Source organism: Temnothorax longispinosus, chromosome 3 (genome assembly GCF_030848805.1).
Source record: "Temnothorax longispinosus isolate EJ_2023e chromosome 3, Tlon_JGU_v1, whole genome shotgun sequence".
Lineage (NCBI taxonomy): Eukaryota > Metazoa > Arthropoda > Insecta > Hymenoptera > Formicidae > Temnothorax > Temnothorax longispinosus.
In genome coordinates, this window is record NC_092360.1 from 1,135,282 (window position 1) to 1,149,254 (window position 13,973).

General features: G+C 36.8%; 1 protein-coding gene across 2 annotated transcripts in view; it reads right to left on the reverse strand.

The window, feature by feature from the left end:
• The window catches only part of Raskol (Ras GTPase-activating protein raskol), a 313,196-nt gene extending 301,880 nt beyond the window's left edge, over positions 1 to 11,316 (reverse strand). For both annotated transcript variants that reach the window (XM_071772416.1, XM_071772412.1), the window contains exon 1: positions 10,755 to 11,316. In XM_071772416.1, coding sequence (XP_071628517.1) covers positions 10,755 to 10,803 — 49 coding nt within the window. In that variant the 5' untranslated portion in view covers positions 10,804 to 11,316. The remainder of the gene's footprint in view (positions 1 to 10,754) is intronic.
• Between the last annotated feature and the right edge of the window lie 2,657 nt (positions 11,317 to 13,973).

Sequence of the window (13,973 nt, forward strand, 5' to 3'; positions counted from 1 at the left end):
GCGCCAAACGTGACCAATTATCGAATTTCCGTCTTCTTCGACTTGAGGCTCGCAGTATTTTCCTCGCCTCTTACCCATCGCGTTCTATGTTCTCTCCCTAATGATTCCGTATGGTACTTATCTTTTGATCGTGATAATTCACACCGTCCTGCCGTTTCCGTAAATGGAAATTTCGTGATACGTGTGTATGGCAGCCATGAACCTCTAATGAAAAATTCATTAACATTTTTTTCGCCGAAAAACTCATTGATGTACAATCGATATTAAATTTTTTCCCAACGTTGAAAATTTAATAAATGTTATGAATTTGCTAAAATTCGCCATACTACGATTAAATATTTAAAATGTATTTTTTTTTATAACAAAAGGAGATTTTTTTAGCTATTTACACGATGTAACTTCATTTGACAAATACACAAATTTTTCATTTTCTGAATAAAAATTGATTAAACTAAAATTTTGACAACTTAAAATTCTCTTTCTTTTAGAATGGTGCATATTATAATTCGACTGGGTCCTGTATGCTGCACGTGTGTATAAACTTACACTGGATTTTATCCCAGCGAATGCACGAAACGTGACCGATTACAGACGTCGTTTTCTCACGAAATGCGATCCCACCGCGAACTCGGTCTCATCAATCCGCCGATCTCATCTCGATCCCTCTATATCCTTTTACAGCGTCTCGTAGCTCTAGCGAGAGAACATTTTGATGGACGAACCATGAACATAAGGTACGTAAGTCGTATATCGATAGATGGGAAGAAAGGAGGTGTTTAAATAATGCACCATGAAAAATGAAGAAAAACAAATCGCGCATAAATAATGAAGTATATTTCTAAAGTAGGTATGTGAAATATGACTATCATTTTTTTCTTAAAAATAAAAATTAGATTGATGTATTCAAAGATAAATATAAAGTGAGGAAAATTATTGACATATTTTTAATATGATATGCACTAAAAGATGACTCGACCGTACAGAACAATCGATCTATGACACGATTATCAGTAAGTAAAATATATAAATTTGCCTTTGGAATACATGTCGTGCACGAGGAAGACGACAATAAGAGCAGAGGTTAACGAGATCTCGATGTTGCTGGGTACGACTAGCCGTTGCTGATATCACTGATTCTTTTTACGACTCTCTCCTCCACCGTGCCGTTACTCAGACTCCCTCTCTTGCTCTATTTTCGCCCTAAGTGAATCACGATTCACCTCGTATTCTCGCGCCGTTTATCTCTCCGCCGCGAACGATAGTATATTTATGCGCAGGTATAACAAGTCCGGTGAATATTGTTTAGTTCTCGCACGTTATATACACGCACGTGAATGCGTGCGCGTGTACGTGTACCCGAGATGCTGTCGATTTGCATACGCGTTCTCGTAAATCATTGAACGCCTCGGTATAACGTGTAAACGACGTGTCGAACACGTGCCCGCCGAAAGGTGAGATGCATTAGAGATATATGTCTATCATTAGGTTAATGGAAGATAGAAATGAATGTGAAACAATGTTTCTCAAGCAACGTTCGATGGAAGGAGTGTTTTAGGATACGTTTTTCTGCGGTACATTTTTTAGATATAAAGTTTTTTTTACATATTTCACATTTTCCACCAGAATTTCGTTTACAATTTATCCTAAATTGTAAAAAGATTTAAGGAAAACGATTAAGGATCGTTAACAGACACGCTAATATAGACACGTAAAGTATAAAATTAATTTTAAATGCACGAATTCACTTGCAATGTATTTCTTAATTATTTTCTTACTGTTTAGAATGTATCTCGGAATGCATATTAAAAAGAAATACCAATGCGGATAGCAATAAGCTAATTACATAATTATTTTATCGCGCAAGTGTATAAGATCATAAAAAATTGTAAGAAAATTGCATCTAAATATATCTATGAAACAAATAAGTATAAATTATTCGTGTCGCAAAACGTATTGTTTTTTTTTCCCAGTTTATAGATGAAACTATATCGCAGATAATATTATATACAGCAAAATAAATATGTAAAGACAAAAAAATCAATATAAAATATGCAAAAATATTCTCGTTATCGAGATCGGCCCCGGCCCAGACCTTGGGGGCGACTCTGCTTCATATTAAATCGGATTTGACAGGTTTTGCCAGAGCCGCTGCAACGCTATTAACTGGCGGAACAATGCAACGCTTTCAGCGAATAGATAACAAGTGTTTTGTATAAATAACGAATGTGAGAAGCTTGTAGAATTAAACTCGTGTATTAAGTTCCTGAGCAAATTGCCGGAAAAATGATATTTATTTCCTCTTCACTTCGATATTGGAGTCACAACGTACTCCAGATTTTAAGTATAAGATTTCGGAAAGTAGATACTATACATATAATAAGACGAACGACATGAAATGTCGCTTCAGTCAGTTTGCCGATCGCAAAGCTTTCGCTTTAGCAACTTTACCGTGGCCATTGCGAATTTATGAGGTAATGTCAATAAAAGCGAGTCCGTAACTTATCGACGACTTTATGTATTCTTCGCCAGGAAGACTAGAACTGCTCCCTAGCCTGAATAAACGGAAACTTGAATTCCTCGAAATTTATTCTCCTCCAAGACCCACGCGCGCGCGATGTATAGCATGGCATTTCCACCGGAATACAATCTCGCGGCACTGATATTTTAATGGTTCTGTTTCAGACTTTGTGAGTCAAGGATAATTGATACGATAATCCGAAACTGTCATCAAACACAAACCGTATTTATATACAATAACTTCAATATGAAAAATTAAAATGCCAGATACGTGTCAGGATTGTAAACTCGCCTTCTTACAAACATTTACACGCTATTATTACCGTTATGATTCACGTTAATAAATATATCTGGCATAATGGCATTTAACAAATCACGCGTATTATACATATCCAGTAATTCAACAGTAATATATGATATATTAAGATTGATTTTCATTGCAATAAAGATGCAGACAAGGTCGCTACTTTGGCCGAGTAAAAAATTATATGAAAATGTGGGAAATGTACTACGGCAATAATCGTAAATCTACGTCCGCTGAGGGTTTTCACGAGCTCCGTCAGCAGTAATGTTAGCTCGATTCCATCCTCTCCGTCGCTAAGTGTACAAGACGAATAATTAAACCGCGACCTTGAAAGTCTTCCGAAGAAGAACAATTTTTACGAGGTCTGTCAATACCATCGAAACTTTTGCGCAAAACCTCTCAACACGCCCGCTGGTTTCGCTTATCTAATATTTGCGTTTGAAATCCTACCTGAGAGAAGATTATTCGTAATATAATCAAATTATTCATTTGATAGTAAATTTTACAATATTATGCATAAATGTCAAATTATACACATTTTTAATATTTTATAAAACAGAATTAAAGAATTGGCACTGAATTAAAAATCCTAATCTTCTAAATGACAAAGTTTCGTTATCAAAATATAGAAAGATATCAATTAGAATAGAAGAGACAATATACATATATAAATAGGTATTTGATTTACATGTCATGCATTAACTCTATTAAAATTTTCTCGAATCGTCTCTTCAAACAGATAGAATCCAAGGTTATCTTTAGCCCTGGATGGATACCGAGGCGCTTCCAGTTGGATCTTTAAATATTTACTACAAACCGATTGAAGTGCATTGAGAATGACGACCAGATAGACGAGCGTGTTCCGATTTGTGCATCAATGCGCTTACAGAGAAGGTCACGTCTCTCATTACGGGCTAACGATTCGATATTAAGTCCAATGTTTGCTCCTATTGCGGCGGAACCGAAGGGCGAATTCGATATCTCCTATTTGCTATTCGATCTCCAAGTTTCCCAACAGAGAGAGGGTGGAGAAACTCAGCAAACACGAAATCTATATAAAACCCACAACCGCCAGTCTTGCATTTATAAAGTTTCTTTATCCAAAATTATGTTGTTAAATATTGTTGAAAAATATGAATTATATTATTACTGAAATATATTGAAATAATTTCAGCAATAATAAAACTGAAAATTCGCAGATACCATATCAATATTGTATTAATTTACCATATTTAGAGTTCGGTAGTTAAAAAATAGAAAATAAAAAAAATGTTTTTAAATTAATGCACACACCTCTTCATCTTTTTTTATCTTAATACATTCCATGTTTTTTTACTTGAAGTTGATGTAAAATGGTACGATATCGCGGAACATTACGAGATAAAATTGAAGAATCTCGTCGACTGTGCAGATTTTCTGCGAAGATCGTGTGTGTAAGATGGCGCGTTTAAGAAGACGACGTGCCAATTTCCGCATCAATCATCTGTCGTAAAAGTAAAGATGAAAAGAGAGTTTAAAGACCTGGCGCCAGCAAACGTGTGTCAATATTTATTATTTGTGTATCGCCCTGACGCGAGAGAATATGACGGGACACGTTATGTGACTCAACAATCTACTGATTTTTTTTTCCATAATGACTTCTGTGCTAGAAATTAGGGAAATATTCAGTATTTATGAACAATGTGCAAAAATAAAAAATATAATTAAATGCAGGCAAAAATATGTAAAATGCATATATATTAATTGCCCCGGTAACTGTGTCAACTTGAGTGTATATATTCCTCGAAGTTTATAAAATCATTATCAACATAGTTTAAGCCAGCCACTCGGTTAATTAACCTGGCATAAAATGAGTTTAATAGCTCGAGTGAGAAAGTAATGTCTATCGATCAATCTTCGCGAGATAGATAATACATTTACTTACGTATGTTATAGACATTTATGTTATATGATAGTTTACAAAATATAATATGTAATATAAACTTTTAATTAATTTCAAAAATTTGGTATACAATATATTATAAATTCATAAATTGTACGTTATGCAAGAAATAAAAATATTTCTAACGCCGAATTACTACCGTTACAAATGTTACATCGTCACATATCAATAAATAGTAAAATAAAAAAATTAAATAATTTTACGCGCGTGTTTGCACGTAGCGCATTATACAGTAAAACAATATTTAAAAAATGTCTTATCAAAACATATGTCTAATGTAAACGAATAAAATTGTCAGTTAAAAAATTGAAAGCAGGGTGGAAGAAAACGAGTAGGAAGAAGGCACGGAAAAGGGAGAGCTCGTATCTCAGCAGTCGGAATGCCGTGAACTCGGGTTCAAGCTTTACGAGCGTGCTTACAGCTGGGTGCGCGGCGCGATATCGATTACTGGGAACACTACAATTACACAATGAAGTAGTAATGGCAATATCGCTGATAAACCTGATCGCGCAGCATCGTGGTGAACGGAGACCCGTATGCGATACGTATGAACTTCGGTTAAACGAGAGCCGCGGCCGCGGAGAGAGAAAGAGAAAAAGAGGAGGGAATTGTTGCGTGAGAGAGAATCGTACGATAAATCAATTATTTACGCACTCCGCCGGGAGATTGTGCACAAATGCCGGTATATGATAACAATAAAGCGCGAAAGAATAGTATGCCGTATCGGTTTTATTATACATATAATTATTGTCGTGTCATTGGCAGACAAAGTTAAAAGATACATCTCTCGTTTAAATTTTTTGATAGCTTCTCAAAGTACAGTAATAGAAAAAATATTACTATTGTTTTCAGAATTTGCTGTGATTAAATTTTTATTGTACCATATAAATTTTATATATTATAAAACAAATCAATCAGCAGCAAAATTGCAACAAAAAACCGATATGTTAATTTCATTAGTTAAGTTGTTTTCTACTAAATCTAAAATGTATGTCTCAAGAAGGATTATTTTTTATACTAAGATCAGCATTCTAATTTGTATTAGATACAATTTTTATTGAAATTTTTATCGACAACGTATGTTTAGTCCCGAATTCAATATACGCGCCACGCGCCCTCTGCGATACTTTATGCTTGCACGACCATCTATATCGATATCGATAGATATATATCGACATATCTGCGATCGTTTGTATCGAGGGCGTCGACTACCCCGTCTTTTTCGTCTTCGTCAGAGTCGTGTACTGTAAATTCGCTCAACGTGCGCGGACCGGTTCGGACGTGCTTTGTCCGGAAGGAAAATTATTTTAAGTATTGCGACTGTTACTGTCAGCATTGATTTCCACTCAGATTTTCAGTAATTTCCATTTAGTCTTCGCTACGCTAACAGTGATTCAGACTTTGTTAACAAACAGTAGTAAATGAGGCCGTATTGTCCACTGTTATATAGGCGGCAGGAGCCAATAAAGTGAAGAAGAAGAAGAGAGAGCCTCATGGCGGTTGCATAAGCCGACCTTAGTAAACACGGGTCGCAACAACGTATGTATATGTATAGCATTTGTATCTCGATTTGCATATATTTCAGAAACTTTCCAAGTTTCCTTACCAAATAAGGCTTATTGAGGCATCCTGACGTTTAACACATGCTATTACTTTTCTTATTTAATCACGTAACAACTCGCGCTGTCGTCAACAGAATTTAATTTCAATAATTCGGCCGACTTTAGTAAATCGAAAATGATGATAAAGGACATTCCAAAAATATACATATCATGATATAACCAAAAAAGGTTAGCATCAAAGAGTATCAAAAAACATAAATATCTATATAAAGCTAACAGTTTCTTAAAAAAGAACAAATTTCCTGTTTTTTTATTGATCAACTCTTTTAATGAAAGTATTTTATTGCAAAGTTAACTTATATACGTAATCCTTAAATTTTTAAGCACGTTGGAGAAAGTAGGTTTAGTATTGCGCATCCTTATTACATAGATAAAGCTGTTAAACAATGGCGTATACTTTAAAGCAAAATAAAAATTAAAATGGTTTTATTTACTGTGAAATTTTCGTAATTACAAAAGCATCGCAGATTTGTTTTTAAAATCGTATTTTAACAAACAAGCTACAGCTATCCCCTTTTCCTTTTCCTCTCTTTCCCGATTTTGTATGATTTATTCATACAGATCACACGCAAGAGGAGCGGCAAGTTACCTATATATATATACCTGCGCGGACAGTAATCTGCGACTTACGTGGATAACACGGTCGCCTTTCGTCACGTGCCGCGGAAACGCTCTCTCTCTATTATTTCCGGAAGAGTATGCAAACGAAAGTATGAAATATGATCGAACTACTGTGAAGCGCCAGTCGCGTTCGAACCTAACCAGCTTATGTTAGCTTATGTTACCCTGCCGACCACGGAGTATAGAAAAGAGAAGTAGAAAAGAAAAATAGAGCTGCACTTTTGCATTTTTCTTAAAGAATTTGAAAAGTTAATCTCACTGATCATCCGAGAAAAAGACATTATTTGTCGTTGATTTATAAATATACCAAAATATTCTTTTAGATATTTTTTACCATTCATATCACGTATAATATAGTTATATTATTTTATAATCATATTTATTTGTTAGTAAAATTCATAAAAAAGACAATTTTTTTAATGCCGGCACATAATCAAATGCAATTTCAAATAACAAAAAAAAATGCTAACTAAAGTTGCAGATTGTTATAATGCAAAGCGTAGGTAATTAAAGGGGAAAATTTCCTAGCCATTCTTGTAAATTGAAGAGAATAAATGGTAAAACAAAGAAAGTGCTTCGAGGCCCATCTTAGTAAAGACAAGGACATTCCCGCGACAGACCGTGAATGGCGGATGTGTACAAACTCACGATACAGAGAACGTCCATTCAGTAGCAGGGGTATAGATAAAAGGCCTCTGCAATGGAGATGGCGATCAAATGGGAATGTTTTCATTTCGATGCAAATGCGCGCGCAAGGTTTCGAGAGTGAAAAAAGATATAACAATCGCGATGTGGGGGCTTTGCCGATACTTTGACGATACGCCCGATGCAGATTGGCAACGAAGACACAAGCCGGGAAATTAAAATACTCCCACAAGTGTGCGATCCAGATAATCGCTGATAGTCGCGATACAGGAAGTATAGAGGGATGTTGCGGCTCAAATATGAATAAATTACAAAAAAACGAGACGTGAGCGTTATATAAAGTAAATAGCAAATATATATGTTCTATTAACATATCTAACAATAAGCAAATTTGTGATGCATTTATATTTGCTAAAAGTCTATGTAGCATATCTATAAAAAAAAACAATTCGAATTTATATATATTGTTTTTAAAAAATTTATGTAATTTAGTACAGATTAATACGTATCATTGATTTTTTTTAAACAACAATATATCATCTCATATGTTGTCAAGCTTGAGATTAAGGCAACACAAACAGAAAATTAACCGAGAAAATAAAAATATAAAATCTCAAATTTTAAAAATTCCCGTCTTTTTTCAATTTTTTATATTTACGTTCTCTAAAATTTCAAAGAATCTCAAGATTAACCAAATTCATGTCAATTTCATCACCACGATAGGAGGCCCGCACTGTGAAAGAAGTGTAAAATTGTAATGTAAAATTATGTATACATTTTCGTTATAAATTATATGATTTTTACACTTGTTGTTTATTATAATTTTACATGCTTCTTTTGCAATGTGTAGATTTTTTTCTGATCTCAGTATTTCCCAATAATCATGTCTAAGCTACAAGGTTCAGAGGTCAACCTGTAAAAATGTCATTGGGTTTAGCGGACGCCGCGCCGCGCCGGGCCTTCGTTCGGTATCGATAGTAAAAAGACAGACACGACACAGACGACTGGACCGAGGATTTTTCTTCGGTCAGCTAAAGAATCGATAGGCGCCGCGCACGACGTGTCGGGTGGTGGTCCGTAAAAATCGAAGTTTCGCGTTTTTACGCAAGACCCGCGGAAAAAAAGCAGGAGATCGTTAAACCCGACGACGTAAGAAATCCTGTCGAACCCACATGAGAATCGCCACGGAAAGAAATCTCACCTTCGTCTTATTCTCCTTTTTCCCTTCGCGAGCCTTATACACATCGACGCGACAGTCTCGACGAGAAAGTGAGAGAAACGTGCGACAAGGAAAAAAAAAGAAAGTGTGATCTATGTATTGAATCTCGCGAGAAATATACGGGATGCGTGTAAAAAAAAAACTATCGCGCAACGTCCGACTCTTCATCGCTATTTATTAACATTTTGTTACTAGATTGCGTAAACCGTTACGAGCATCACGTATCCGAGAGATGGAGAGAAAAAAAGTCATTCAACGTCTGTAAATTATACAATCGCGCGATACCTGGAAGAATTAGCGATGAGCTATAAACTCTATTTACGACGACGAAGGGCTAAAAGAGGGAAGCACGAAGCAGGACGGCAAAATGCAGTTGATAAAGGTCTCGCGCAAATTGTCTTCAACATAAAATTTTTTTATTTCCTCCTCACAGTGAAGGATAAAAAGCTTTCTAGCTCTGCCCTTTGCAGTTTTCGTTTGTAAGCTAAATGAATACGTACAATATATAAAATTATACATATAGTATACGTTGTAAAGAGAAATATAGATATATATTGTCTTTCTAGAAGATAATGCCGTTTTTGCATGCAAACGCAAAGCTTTTTCACCGTAATAACATAATTAAATTTTATTGAAACACACAAAGATTTTTCTCCCTAAAATGTAAAACCCTGCGTGAGTTTCGCTCGATAACAAATTAAACTTTATCGAATCTACCTATGTACTGTTGCAGCTATCTTCGTACGATTGATAATCGCCAAACTCAATATCATGTTTGCTTTACTCTCGCAACAGATGATGATTTCCCGCAGAATGTCAATAACCCAACACGCAGCCAATTAAAGTAAAACAGAAATGCGCACAATTTGAATCGAATAATTTTAAGTAAAATTATGCGGATAAAAAGGAGCAGAAACATAAAAGACTAAATTATAATTAAATTCGATTTTTTCCAAAGAAAGAATACAAAAATGTTTTAAAAATATATATTCAATTTGTATAATTTATTATTATGTATTAGAATATACGTCAAATTTCCATATTATTACATCAATTTGATAGTTAATTTACTCTGGATAGACAATTAATTAAGACTTAATTAATATACATTAAGACTTAATCAATATACACACATTTAATGTTATAAACTCCGTTTATCCTGAGGCCCATTCGATTCAATGCGAAATGCATTGCATTTCTAACAGCCTCAGCTTCTCTGTTATACGGTGATTTAACGCTTCCCATTATGCAACAAAGCGCGCGCAGTTCGCGTGATTCGCCGAAAGCCGAAACCTACGGAACAGCACGTTCTCGTTGCACGTGCATTCGCGAGATTAAATGTGCAATGAGCGACAACGCGGAGCATCAAATCTCTAAAAACGGATGAGTGTTTCTTCGCATTCGATAGGTGCTTCTTATTGTTAGCCTTCTTGAAAACTTTACTTTTTGTTTAAATCGAATACATTCCGAGGAGATGGCGCAAAATTCACGCGATCTGACGCGCATTCCTCGAAAATGAGATACTTCTCTCTGATAATCCGTCGCGATTTTCAAAGCGTCGCGTGCTCTCGAGAATGTCAATTCAGAGATCCAGATTCATTTAAATAACGTTGGAACGCAATAACGTCCGCATTTGCTCTGAGCAATAAATCGTATTTCAACGGCAATAATTTCTGTCATCTTATCCGAACAATGCGAGCTATCAATATTATAAACCACGGACCATTATCGGCCTTCAACCGGCGCGGCGCGGCGACCGTCTATCGTCGTCATGCCGAGTCACAAGATTCAATTTGCCCGGCCGGTCGCCGTGCTCCGATAATCGTCCTCTGATCCTCTGACACTCGCTCACGGCATGTAAACATCAATCGCGCGTGCACTCACCACAAACGTTGAGCCAGCCCTCGACGCGGCAGGGATACTCCAGCTTCATCTTCGTCCCCCGTGTGCGGATAACGCGCGAAAATCCAGGTCGCGGTGACGCTCGACTCCCTCGGCGCACAGCAGGTCAGGCACTGATCACACAAATCTTCCCCCTCCCCCTCCCCCTACCCCGTCCGATTATCACTGGGAAACGATACCGTCGCCGAACAATACCGTCGCGGCACACATTCTTCCGCGACGCGGTTATTGTACGCGGAACACGCGGCCTCCTTCTCCCTCTCCCTTTCTGGTCACGCGTTCGGAGTTTCGGAGGGCTCGACACGAGTGCGGAGGGTGACACGCGAAGGAACGAACGTAGCGACGTGTCGTGACACGGAGACACCGTAACGGGCACGGAGGGAGGACGCGCGGGTGGTCTCTAATCTCTATCCCGCGAAGACCGTAGCGAAGATAAGTAGCGGCTACACACCGCGAGGTCCGCGAGGGCACACTCACTTCAGACGACGGACGCGCGCGCGCGCAAACGCGAAACACACGCGACGGCGAACGAATTCGAACTGAGTCGAGTGAGCGGCGCGCGGCGCGGGCCGGCGCGGCGTCGGATCTCGCGGTGACCGCGGTGTGCGGCTGTGCGCCGGAGGCTCCCCCCGCGACCCCCCGCGAAAGCCTCTCCCTCCCTCTTGCGTTCTCCTTCTCTCTCACCCTTTCTCTCGGTCGCTCGCGCTCCGTTTCCCACCCGCGCCGATCGTTCTCGCTTGCTCCTTTCGCTCTCGTTGTCAGGTGGCCGGCCCGTTCCCGCCGCCGCCGCCGCCGCGCCGCTCGGCTTTATGTCTTTTCTCTCGCGTGCGCGTCGCGCGTAATCACCGCCGACCGGATGTCACTCGACAAATCGGCCACTTTGATCGTTTGATCCTCGATGCCTCGATACCGCGCGACGCGTCTGTCGCGTCCACGCTGAAGCTCGATACCTGGCCGGTCGTCAATTGTGAAAATGTATACACGCGATATCCGCGACTATCGCTGCTCCGCGGAGTAGCGATAAACGGCAATAAGACGAAGTTATTGCGAACGACACTGCGCGACGTGCGGCGATACTGACCGGCGATGTTTGAACGGCTTGAACGGTTCTTCGATTGGACGTCTCGATACTACGCGATACGCGTTCAGTATCGAGACGTCGTTACTGCTGTGCTCAAGCGCAAAATTAACGATTGATTTATATCCATTTCTATACCAATGTGGATTAACTTTAATCTCGGTTTAACTTACTTTTTTATCTGTTTCTAATTTTCAAAACTAGAAAAAGACAAAAAGTAAGTTAAACCGAGATTAAAGTTATAATCTGCATTGATAGAAATGAACATTAGTGATCTTATTTGAGCACGATTATATATAAATAATAATACGGGATATTATTATTTTTTAAGATAATTCGTTATTAATTTTATAAGGCTAATTTTTCCGTTTGCTGCAAATATATGTATTACAATTATACACGAGTCTATACTGAAGTTGTTTCTTTCTTAATTGAAGGAGCACGCGATTTTAAATTCAACCGCAATTATCGCGCAACTTGTAACGTTCTGCGACTGCGCATTCGTGGAATCGTCGCGAAAAAATTCGCGCATCTTAATTGTAATATAATATGAAATTTTTTCGCATACACACACCCTCAAATGCTCAGCGTGAGAATTTTTAAAGACTCAGAAATAATTAGAGATATTTAAATCGCGTATCATGAACATCTGAGCTGAGATGTCTACATTAAAAAGTTAATTATTGTGTGCTTGGCTTCGAATTAGTAGTTCGAAAAACATTCGAATCTAAAGCAGAACAATGTCGCAAAAAGATTGTCGCGAAAAACGCAAACTTCAAATATCATCCCGTTTCTCGTGATTTTCGAACGATCGTGTTTTTCTAAGCTTCGCGCATAATTTCCTGCAACTTATTAGACAATCGTCGAATTTCAATCTCGGTTCCGAGATTCTCATTCCCTTTTTAACCGCCGTGCCATTTTACACGAACGGTACTCGAAATAAAAGAAGATATATATCTTTAACAAATACTTTCAGAGCTAGAAGTTCATCTTTTTTTAAAGAAAGACGAAAATTAGATAAAATACAATAGAAATTGATAATGTATATATAAGTGTTAAAATTAAGAAACCGATAACATTAGTTAAGTAATAGATGATATTAACACTAACATTCTCATGTTGTATTATTTTCTAACTAATTTTTTGTTTTTCTTGTAAAAAAGGTAAAATTAATTTAGCTGTTTTGGAAAATAAAAACTTATATGGTCATAAAATAGGGGTAAACAATACAGTTGTTGGCCACTCTAAAATGATTGGCCATATCTTAAAAAATTAAAGATTATAAAGAAATACTATTAAAATGTTTAAAAGTGTTTCTTTTAAAAGTGTATTAAATATTTTGTATTTATAATTAAAAACATTTTAATAGTATTTCTTTTACAATCTATAATTTTTTAAGATGTAGCCAATCAGAGAGTGGCCAACAACTGTACTGTTTATCCCTATTTATTTTATGTGCTATGTAAATACATAGAATGATCTATATAAAACATTCTGTGAAATATGCTATGTACACACATTTATAAAACATTTTATTAAAATACTTATAGAATATTCTATAAATATGCATACAATATTATATAGAATATTCGATAGATTATTCTACTTATATTAAAAAAACATGTGTAGTAGCGCCATTCGAATCTATATATATAAAATAGAATGTCTGTATGTATGTATGTCGTATGTATGTGTATGTTCTTTATACACTCTTAAACTATTCGACCGAATTTTTATCAAAAGTATATAATAAAATAGGGGTAGAATTTTCTGGTGAGTGTTATAGAGTGTATAGTTTTTTGTTACCGATCTTTTTGGGAATCGGTTTCCGAAATTTTTCCAATTTTTCGGGAAATAATTGACCGATAAATGTATAAAATAGGGTTAGAATTTTTTGGGGAGTGTTATAGAATGTATAGTTTTTCGTTACCGATCTTTTTGGGAATCGGTATCAGAAATTTTTCCAATTTTTTGGGAAATAATTGACCGATGAATGTATAAAATAAGGGTAGAATTTTTTGAGAAGTGTTATAGAGTGTATAATTTTTCGTTACCGATCTTTTTGGGAACCGGTATCCAAAATTTTTTCAATTTTTTGGTAAATAATTGACCGAATGTTTTGT